The sequence below is a fragment of the Elephantulus edwardii genome, unplaced genomic scaffold, assembly GCF_000299155.1.
Source record: "Elephantulus edwardii isolate Elephantulus edwardi_28Jun2011 unplaced genomic scaffold, EleEdw1.0 scaffold00176, whole genome shotgun sequence".
Taxonomy (NCBI): Eukaryota; Metazoa; Chordata; class Mammalia; order Macroscelidea; family Macroscelididae; genus Elephantulus; species Elephantulus edwardii.
Window position 1 is genome coordinate 344,137 of NW_006399926.1, and position 11,403 is coordinate 355,539.

General features: G+C 42.8%; 1 protein-coding gene across 1 annotated transcript; it reads left to right on the forward strand.

Moving 5' to 3' along the window:
• Nucleotides 1-405: 405 nt before the first annotated feature.
• Nucleotides 406-11,174, forward strand: ETV3 (ets variant 3). The gene is made up of 5 exons (XM_006895739.1): nucleotides 406-694; nucleotides 2,574-2,632; nucleotides 3,427-3,664; nucleotides 4,950-5,065; nucleotides 9,858-11,174. The coding sequence occupies exons 2-5, from the start codon at nucleotides 2,587-2,589 to the stop codon at nucleotides 10,991-10,993; spliced, it is 1,536 nt and encodes a 511-aa protein (XP_006895801.1). The 5' UTR covers nucleotides 406-694; nucleotides 2,574-2,586; the 3' UTR covers nucleotides 10,994-11,174.
• Nucleotides 11,175-11,403: the final 229 nt, after the last annotated feature.

Genomic DNA, 11,403 nt, shown 5'->3' on the forward strand with positions numbered 1-11,403 from the left:
TCGGCCGGTCCTCTCCTCCCACTGAAGGCTCCCCTCCCTGGGAGGTCGCGGAACCCTTTACTGGAGAAAGAGGGCTGCTCTATGTGGTCTGGGTGTGACTTTATCCCGGCGCCAGGACTTTTCCTGTAAGGCACACGGGACCCCTTCACGAGACAAATGGGGCTCCCGGCGCTGCTCAGCAACCCGCTCTGCATAGCAAGGAGCCGCCGCACGAAGCCGCACCGCCCGCGCCTCCGCCGCGCGGGGCCGGCGAGGAAAGCACGGGGGCCGAGCACAGCCCAGCGCCCCCTCGCACTGACTCACTCCTCCAGCTCCTACCGACCCCCATTCAGAGGCTAAGCCCGACCACCCGCTGCGAGCGTGCGTAACGTGCCCCCGCAGCGTGACGCACGCGCCGCGCCGGGCGGATAAGTGGGGTGCGCGGCGGGAGGAGTGCGAGCAGAGGGCGGAGTGCGGGCGGAAGTTGGCGTCTGCGGACAGGAGAAAGGAAAAGGAGACGAGGCTGGGTGCGGCGCAACGCTGCGAGACTGGGAGACCCCACCCGCGGGAAGACACCGCCTCCTCCCCCGCCCTCTGTGCTGAGGATGGAAGTGACGAAAGCATCCGAGGAGGTCACTTCCTGCTGGGGTGGATGAGGAGGAGCCGGAGACGCCGCGGAGGAGACCGGACTGAAGACGGACCGTGCCGGGGAGAGGTGAGTACTGGCCCCGCCGACGCCGGGCATTTGCGGCTGACCCCCGTGGACCGCGGCGGCGCCGGCATCGCTGGTTTCTGGGCCGCCTGCAGGCCACGTCCTTAGACTGCCGGGCCTCACACAGGGCGGGGGGCGGGGGAGTGAAGGGGGGCTCCTATCGGAGGGGCGACGGGGACCTGGGGCTGCGTCCGTGCGGTGGCTCAGAGGACCGCCGTGGCCACACACTGAGGGCGGCCTGGCCGGGAGGCGAGAGATGGTGAGGAGGCTGTGGGGCGGCCAGGAGCTGGGAGCCGGAGCTGCAGCCGGAGGACCGCAGCTCCAGAATGTGCGTGTTTCACTGTTCGGGGGAGGGTTGCGATCTGAGTGAGGGGCCTGGAGTTTGCAGAGTTAAGACGAGTGACCCTGCTCGGAACGGCGCCTCTGAGCTGCTTGGTCGGGAGGGAAACTGGGGAGCTGAAGAAACTGGGGTATGGAGAGAGGGATTTCCCGGCAGGTAATCGTTGGAGTGGGGTTTGGACCCCAGAGTGGTTGGAGAGGCAGGGTGAGAGCCTCAGGGTCAAAGCCTGGAGAGCCAACAGAACCGTCTAGAGCAGTTTCCTGGATCAGTGGGGAAATGAGTGTTTCTCCTTCATTGTCACAGAGATGCGATCAGCCCGGGTGGGGGAAGGAAGCGCCTGCTTTAACTCTGGTCAGCCTTGTTGTTGTATATCCGAGGTGTGTTTGTGTGTGTGTGTGTGTGCGCGCGCGCGTGTGTGTGTTTCTTTCATTCCTTTGGGATGCTTATCTCGTCCTCACTTCCCCCTATGGTTTACAGACTGAAACTAGTCAGTCTCCTTAACGTGTATGGTAAGGAAGAAACTGCAGTAGATCAAAGGGATTCTAGGGTTAGAAGGAATTTTCAAGATTAGGGCTTTTCCACCACCTTACCCTAGGGCAACTTAGGCATCTACATTCATTGCCTCCAGACAACGTGCTTGTGAAACGATAAGGACAGATCTGCCCATTCCTGTCTCTGTTCCCCCACCACCACCACCTTGCAGTTTCACCCCTTTCTCCTTTTTACTAAAGAATTAACTGACAAAGTTCTTTGTTGCTGGGGGTGGGGAGATGTAAGTTTCTTCAACTATAAATCTGGATAGAGTAAATTCGGATTGTGTCACGACTCAAGTCTCTGAAACGCTTGCTTTTTAAAAATTTTCCTTATTGTTAAAGAGGGGAAATGTTTTTTCTGAGCATGTGTGTTTCTAGTATAGAGTGCCTATACATACGGTATGTTTACTTCCTGTATCCCAGGGTATTTTTTCAAGGGAGAGGGGGCAGTTTCTGACTAGGAGGAGTTTCTCTTCTCTCCTAATTCTGTAAAAGAAATAAAAATTAAATGTTCATTTTTGAGTGGGACTCTGCCAGATTTTTATACACACACACCCCATCCACCCACCCGTTTTAAAACTAGTACATCTGAGTGAATTCAAGCTTGTGTATTTTGGCATCTGGGCCTGTCTAGTAATAGAAGACAAACTGTTTGACTTGTTTTGGCTGCCTTTTTGGACCTGTTTCACTGTAGCCTTCCTTTTTTACATTTGAAGGGCTGGTCAGGAGGAAGAAAGCAAATATTAAAGACAGATATTAAAGACAGTGTTTGCAGTTTGTGGTTTAAAGTCAGGTGAGAGATAATTATGACTTTTGAAGCTGATGACCTGAGGACCATCATTTAATGATTTGAGGATTAGCAGTTTGGAGGTGACATGTTTGAAAGAGAGAAGGTTGCATAAGGAAGGAAAGATAGAGAAAAAGAAGGTCAGGAAAAGGCTGTACCAGAAAACCTTGGGAGGAAAATAAATAGCATCTTAAAGTAATTGTTATGACTTGTGTCTTTCAGCAGGAGGGTGAAAATGAAAGCAGGCTGTAGCATCGTGGAAAAGCCAGAAGGAGGTGGAGGTGAGCAGAAGTTAATCTCATCATCTCTGATATGCCATGAATATTCCTCTGTGGTTCCTCTTTTCTCCCCTTGGGCTCTGTTCCCAAGTGCCTAGCCATGATTGACAACCTCTTTACTGAGTAGATCCAGTTAGGATGGTTGTTGGCTTCTTTCCTGTGGATGTATGTATATTTAATCTGTCTGGTCGCCACACCCTTATTGGAAATTTTAGACTTTCTTCCCTGTAAGAGCTACAGTTTTAATCTTTGGGGTAATACATGCTATTGTTATTATATACTGACATGTTGGAACCAACTTGTAGCTGACTCTCTAGCAGGTTTTCAGAGGCAGTAAATTGAATGGGAAGAGATAACCCATCTTTCTTCCAAAAAGCAGCTGGTGGATTCAAACCGCATACCTTTTGGGTTGGCAGTTCAACTCCTTACCCTAAGCCAGTAGAGTTCCCTGTATCAGCTTTATTCTCCTGAAACATTCATTTCCCTTTGCTGTCTGTTCCTTTGGAACAGTAACGGCTCCATAGAAAGTAGGTATAGGATTGAAAAAGTAATGCATGAGAGGATAAAAGATTGGATAGGAAACCTTGTGGTGCTACTGCTCAACTGTATCAAATTCAACAGTTGTCAAAATTTTGAATAGGTAACTTCACTATGCTTTCCTTTGCCCAGTTGTGGTTACTTTTCACTGACTGAAAGACTTGTTTATGGCATGTTTGTAAAGCACTTTAGGTGGAATATCAAGGCAGGATACTGGTATGTATGTACTTAGCTCCTATCATGCCCTTTTCATATTAAAGGATATCAGTTTCCTGATTGGGCATACAAAACGGAATCGTCCCCAGGCTCCCGGCAGATCCAGCTGTGGCACTTCATCCTTGAGCTGCTACAGAAGGAGGAGTTCCGCCATGTCATTGCCTGGCAGCAGGGCGAGTACGGGGAGTTTGTCATCAAGGACCCAGATGAGGTGGCCCGCCTCTGGGGCCGCAGGAAGTGCAAACCACAGATGAATTATGACAAGCTGAGCCGGGCCCTCAGGTAAGGGAAAGAATTCCCAAATTCCTGATCTTAACAGATTGGAAGGAGACAGATCAGTTGGTGAATGTTAGATAAAAAATGTACTGGGTGATAAGAAACAGACTATCTTAGTGAATGTGTAGTTTTCAAGTGGGAGTAGGAGAACAGTTGAATCTGAGTAGCACAGGCACAGGAGAAGAAAAGGCATATCTTTGGTTATATGTAGGAGGGATTTCCAACATGGTTGGCACTGGATCCTGACAGACAGCTGATTCTGCTCTGTAGTGGGCGAGAATGTATGGTGAAACATTAGAGCTCATTTATAGTCCAAAGGATTAGTTTAGACCTCCGTGTTAGAATTTCTCTTCTTTAGGCTCCTCTGGAAGAAACAGAAAAAGAGTGAAGAAAGCAAAGAGTAGGGCTCAAGCAAATCTCAGTTAATGACAATGACCTGGTTATTCAGAAACTTAAAACTTTACCTGTAAAGTCAGTCATTAGTCCATAGATTGCTTGATTGTCATCCTACAATGTGTGTAGCAATTGAGCACTAAGCTTTCTCAGTTTCTCTTGTGTCCCCTCACCCCATCAGTCTCTTAAGTTTTTTTAAACTATTAGCCCCCTGAAAACCAGAAAGCAGTTGGTGACTTGCACTTCTAAATAGATAAGAGCCTCTTGACTTTGATATACCCCTGACTTTCTTCAGTCTTAGTGACCCTGAATGTAAAATCTGTGCAGCAGGTTTGCTGGAGTTTTTTTACATCACTTTAAGTCTTTGAAGTGAAACAAGCCAAGCTGGCTGTTGCTTTCCAGATCAGGGTATACTGTTTGACCTGCCATTATAAAATGCTTCTACATTCCTTTATCTAGGTAGAGCTTAGGTCCCAAGGCCAACCACATAGGTCACCCAAAAACTTGTCTACCTCTATTTGAGGAAGGCAGGAGAGAGAAACTTGGCAGCAAGGGGGATATATACTATACAGTGGGAACAGAAAGGAAATGGGCTTTAGAATTAAAATTATAGTTAGTGAAAAATGGTGATTAGGGCTAGGATAGGTGATCAGATGAGATTGTCTTTGTAAAACTTTAGCCAAATTTAGTTGAAAATTGAATGGAGAAATTGAACTGTTACATATCCTAACCCTAGCCTGAAGGCCAGGCTGTAAAAGAATGATAGTGATTTCTGTAAGTAATACTTAGAGCAGTAATTACTGGTCTTTGTGGTAACCTGTGTGTATAAAAAAAACTGTCAGTTACTGAAAGATACATTAACATGATTTTTTGTTTTATTTTGTCTTGTATTTGTTAGATACTATTACAATAAGAGGATCCTTCATAAAACAAAAGGCAAAAGATTTACTTACAAATTTAACTTCAATAAGCTGGTGATGCCCAACTACCCATTCATCAACATTCGGTCAAGTGGTAAGATGCAAACTGTCTTCATGGGGAATGAACCTTGAGTTAAGGGAAAAAGAGACTGAAAATCTAAATCCAAAAGTCAACGTGTTTTAAGAGGATTTTAGAAATACTATCGACATCTCTTTTGTTCTTGCTCAGGTTTCTCATTCATCTTATAAAAGAGAGTGGTAAACTACCTTACTGAGATAAATTTCTTTATTTAATTTATTTTTTTGGCATATTATTCATAATAATGTCCTAGATATCATTGCATTATTCTCTTTAAATATGGTGCTCCATAAGTCTTTGTTGATCTTGAAGCTTAGAACCAAAAGTTTTAACGCCTCACCCAGTGAGTGTCATACACCAGAGCCTGTTTCTACAAACACTTCCGATTTTCTATGAAACTAGTAACTCTCCCTTATCAAGTGAATTTGATCAAAACCACAGCATCCTTGATCAGAGGAGAGGAGGTTCACATGTTTGCAGTGAAAAACATTGTCTTTGATCTTCACCGACAAGTCCTCTGAGAACAAGGCTCTGGGTTTACTTGACCTCCTCAGTACAGGAGGGCTTCCCCTGTAGGCCTTCTGGGTTACAGCTTTTCATCACAGTTCCTCACATTTTATGTCTGCTTGTCTTGGTGCAGAAAGCAACCTCTTAAAAAGTCTTTTGGTTTAAGAGTTTGCTGTGTAGTTTGTATTTTTGGGGGGGAGTCCCCTGTCTCCCCCCCATGGAAATCATATTCCTACCCAAGAAAATTGATCATAAGTAATTACTAGTTTCTGACCTGTCTGTCAATACTGTTACATTGTGTGTTAAGCAAAGAAAGCCAGTTCTGATTTCTACTGCAATACTATTACTACTCAGAGGAGAATTGGGAAGAAACTTGAAAAATTAGAGCGGAGGTGTGGCTGAGAGAATATAATGCTGAGATCCATTGCAGATAGGTAATTACTACACACAACAAGTTAGGGCAGTTTTAGCTTGACTCTGCTATCATTACAAGTTCCATCTTCTGTAGCCACTCCCTCCTGTCCCTGGGGCATGCATTTAAAAAAAAAAAGTGGTATTGGAATGCATCTCTCTAATTACAACCTGTTTTCTTCCTTGTGCCTGGGGGAGAGGCGTTAGGAAATCAAACCTGTTTTAGCCACTGGACTCTTGTTTCCTCTATTTCTCACTCCTGCTACCTCCCTTTGCACCTGGCAGAGGAATTGATACTGGTGTTCTCCATGGATTTACCAGCAGTTTTCAACAAGTCTTGCTGTTCTATGTAACACACATGGGGATAAAGGGCCTAGCTGGTTACAGTCTTCTGACTTTGACCCATTTTTATCTATTTAGTCTCTTAAGACAACCTGGAATGATGCATTATCAGTCCCTGGGAGTATATGTGGTTTTTAAGGGCAGTGAAATCTGGATCCACACCCTAAAGACTCATTGTGCAAATTCAACAGTGGCCAAAGCATCCTATCCTGCCTGAAGGCAGTTGAGCCAGCATTGATCTTTAACTTAGCTCAAGATTTTAATCAAAAAGTCAAAGGGAAAGCAAAATAATTTACATTTCTTTGGGGCATATTCCTGAGTTGTTTACATCCCAATTGCAGATAATCATAAAGAACTGGATCTATTAGTTTTATAGAGAACTTTTACCTAGATAGGCCAGTTGTTTTAGGTTAACTTTAAGACAAAGGAATAGAATATTTATTAAATTTCTTTGTGTTTTGGAGAGTTACGATTAACCTCCCAACCCCATGAAAGTAAGTCTTGATACCCACATCTTACAAATGATAGAGGATAGCAAGATAAAAGATTAATCACTATGGATTGAAAATAGTTACCCATTGAATAATTTTCCTATTTCACCAATTCCTGAGGTACTAGCTGTTAAAATCTAATTTGTATTAAATAGACAAGGACATCCAGCCAGGGAACTGGAAGAGCCTTTCATTTGTTTAGTAGATAATGTGTTAAGCACTAGAGACCAAAAAAAAGTTACATATTCTTCTAACAAATTGAGATTGAGCAGGAGAGGTTAGAAGACTAACATAGATTAAGGTCCTGAAAACCAGAGGATCATGTTTATGTTGATACAGTTTTTTAAATGAATGTAACAAATGTAACAGATTTTTTTTTCTGATCTGTCTAAATAGTTTAGAAATTTAGAAAGTAAAATGAGTGTTTTCCACTCACTATAATCAGCTTAGGATAGACTACTAACATTTGGATGGTGTTGAAAGCACTTCTTAACAGTATCTCATCTTAGCATTAAAAGTGAAGTATGAAGTATATTACTTATTTATATTTTCTTGTATTTGTGAAGAAACTTTTTGCATAGAGATGACACTTGTGAAAAGGGTTACCTGTCAGGATAAAGCAGTTCAAGGATAGATTGGCTGCTTCTTGCTCTATGCCTCCTCACTCTCTCCTGCCCACCACACTAGGGGTTTTTGCTTAAGAAAAATAATCTTTAAACTTACAAAAAAATTGGGAAAAATAGAACAATAATACACCCTTTTTAGATTCACTAATTGTTAACATTTTGCCACATTGCTTTAACTATTTCTACTTCTGTATACTTTTTAAATCTTTTGAAATTATGTTACGGACATATGGCATTTCACCCTTATGCACTTGAACATACACTACCCAGGAACAAAGACTTTCTTGTTCATAATCACAGTACCATTATCACACCCAAAAAGGTTAATAATTGTTATTTAATATATAGAAATTATGCTTATTTTTTTAGTATTAAAGTGCTATTTCATAAATACTTAGCTTGCTGTGGGCTAATTACCCTTATGATTAAAATTCCTTTAATTGTAATGTGAAGAGTGGTCTTGTTATGTTAGTACCACCTTTTCACAGGTTAGAATAAAGAAGCATAGCTGCTGAATAGTTCTTCAGAGTCCCAAAGTTTACAGTGTTGAACCTGGACTTGGACCTAGACAAAGCCAATGGAGATTTTTTGTTTTGGGGTTAGTTTGTTTTAATTTTACCTGAGGGTTAAGACTCTAATTTGTGACTTATGCAGAAACCATAAGAGAGTACCAAAACAGAGATTCGGACCCAGATTTGCTACTTCTAAAACAGATTTAATAGTAATACCAAGGAGGCTGATTTTCAAAGCAGCAAAACTTCCCCCAAGAAAAATCCAACAAATAAAATGAAAGTAGAGCTGTTACTTAAGGTGAAGGGAACACATTTTTTCCTATACCTCTCCATTCTTTGTTTCTTGTAAATATATTAAGGAATGTATATCTCCTACCTACAGATTTATAGTGTTACCTTAACCTGTATAAAAACTGAAACGTCTTCTAACAAAAAGGGAAAAGATTACATTTAACCAAGCATTTTTCAATTAAGATACAAGACTTTCCCTCCTCCCACCATGTTATACTTACTTACTCTTTCAGAGCACAAAGAAGTGGGTTTTGCTTTTGTAAAATCCTAAAGAATATTTTAAAAAGACTAAAATTGTGGACCCTGTAATAGAAAATACTTAAAATCCATTTGGCTCTATTCAAATCATGTGCAAGATCATCTGTTTTTCTTAATGGTAAGATTTAAATGGGCCTCTGGCTTTAAGTCCTACAGAACAGATTTCTTTGGTATACCAGTTTAGAAAATGCTGCTCTGGCACAGTATTATTCAGTCACATGTGCCTAGAAAGGCAATCTTGCACATACCAGCCAGTACAGAGTCAAATATGTGGATGACTTCGTTACACTAAGAATAGAATTCCTAAACACACCTGACTCTGCACATTGTTTGCTTCCTCTTCTAGATGTCTTTTACTTATTTTGACTTTTCTCATCTTCCCTTTTTCTCTTCTCCCTTTGCTATGCCCTAGAATGTCAGTGATAGAATTCTTCCAAGACCGCTGAGGCCTCACTTGATGTACCTTTCTCTGTCTTCTTTATCAGAAGCACCTTTTGGAAGAGTTGAGAATTTGTGAGCCTCTGAAGTTGATATGCTTACAACAATGTTGACTTCCACTTAGAGCTTCAAATTTTAGCAAACAAATTTGGCCAAGGGAGTAGTTGATCCTGAATTTTCTCCCAATTTATTTAGTGCTTAAAAACAACCACCACCAACAACCAAAAAAATGGAAATTGTTATATGAAATATCTATTTGAAGAAATTGAAAAATATTCTCAATTTCTGTCAAAGCACCAGAAATTATTAAAAACTATTTCATAAAGTCTTAGCAAACATAGCATTTCAGTCTATTTTTATTTAAATACAGTGTTGTTTTTATATATATGTATGAGATCTATATGTACGTGCACACGCGCCCACGTGTGTGTGTAAGATATAAAGTCTTTGAGTGACTTAATGAATTGCTTTTATTTCCAGTTTGTTCCTTTGGTTTTACTTTTTGTTTGTTTTATATTGCAAAACAATTCAATTCAGTATTTGGATTTAGAAAGGAGAAGGCTTTTTTCATTCATTCAGCTAATATTTGTTTAGTGCTTTCAAGTTATTAAATCTTGAACTGCAAGGAATATAGTTGTAAATGAGAGGGTTCCTGCCCTTGTGGAATTTATATTTTAGACTACAGGTAAACAAGTAGGTATGGTATTGTGAAGACAATAAATGACTAAGAGGTTAAATAAGGTAGCCACTAAACTGAGTAGTGGAGACTGAACAGTAGTTACTAGGAAGATAGAAAATTGTGAGATTCATTCTAGCTAACATGTTTGTTTCCTGTTGCTTCTAAACATACTTACTTAAAATAAGTAAAAATAATGAGAGCAAACAGCCACACCTTTAATACAGCCTTTTATGTCTTTTGCACCGTCAACAGGTGTGGTTCCCCAAAGTGCACCACCAGTGCCAACAGCTTCCTCCAGGTTCCATTTCCCTCCTCTGGACACCCATTCACCAACAAGTGATGTGCAGCCTGGACGGTTCTCTGCTAGCTCCCTAACTACGTCTGGCCAAGAGGCTTTGAGTGATGGTACTGAGAGAAAGGCAGAGCTTCCAGAGCTGGAGGATGGCTCAGCCACTGACTGGCGTCGAGGTGTGAATCTCATGTCCTCCCGGAATGCTGTTGGAGGTGGAGGGATTGGTCATCAGAAACGAAAGCCTGACATAATGCTTCCTCTGTTCACTAGACCAGGAATGTACCCTGACCCACATAGCCCCTTTGCTGTCTCTCCAGTTCCTGGCCGTGGAGGTGTCCTTAATGTCCCCATCTCACCAGCCCTCTCTCTGACTCCCACCATCTTCTCCTATAGCCCATCACCAGGCCTGAGCCCCTTCACCAGCAGCAGCTGTTTCTCTTTTAACCCTGAGGAAATGAAACACTACCTTCATTCACAAGCCTGTTCTGTGTTCAACTACCACCTGAGTCCCCGGACTTTTCCCCGTTACCCGGGGCTCATGGTTCCACCCCTACAGTGCCAAATGCATCCTGAGGAGTCAGCCCAGTTTTCTATCAAGTTACAGCCCCCACCAGTTGGGCGGAAGAACCGAGAGCGGGTTGAAAGTAGTGAAGAGTCAGTACCTGTCAGTGCTCCCACCACAGCTCCCACAAGAATTAAGGTGGAACCTGCCTCTGAAAGAGAACCAGAGAGTCTTAGACAGTCTACAGGAGATAAGGAAGAGCACACCCAAGAAGAGGGCACTGTGCTGAGCAGGACCACGGAAGAGGAGAAAGACACCATCTTTGCCCGCCCAGCTGTGCCACCTGTTTGGCCCTCTGTACCCATTAGCACCCCAAGTGAAGAGCCCTTAGAGGTGACTGAAAACAGTGAGGACAGGCCTGGCAAAGAGTCCAGTGCACCTGAGAAGAAAGAAGATGCTCTGATGCCGCCCAAGCTTCGATTGAAGCGGCGCTGGAATGATGACCCAGAGTCCCGAGAGCTAAGTAAGAATAGCAAGTTCCTCTGGAATGGGTCGGGACCCCGGGGCTTGGCAGCAGCAGCCGCCGATGCCTAAAACTGGAAGTGGATTGAAAGCTGTTTATACTATAATCAGATACATACATGTATTTATGTAGCAAGATTTCAGGGGTGGGGCGGGGGGAGGGAGGGAGTTAGTCTGGGTTGATCATTCTAGGGGCATAGACTTGTATTTTTATGTTTTGGGGATGGGAAGGGTTATTTCTGTTGTAAATTAGGTGGGATATGAACACACTTTTTTTTCCTGGTGAGTAGGAGGACATGGGGAGATTATTGAATTAAAAGGAGGAGGAACCTCCATTTCCTATTGAAGCCTACATTTTATGACAAGGAAATTCCTAAAGGGCCAAGATACTTTTTGGTCCCATGATCGTTCAGGTTTCAAACGTCTTTTATATTTATATATAGAAAGCCATTGATGAATTTCTTGTTCCTCACTTTTGCTCT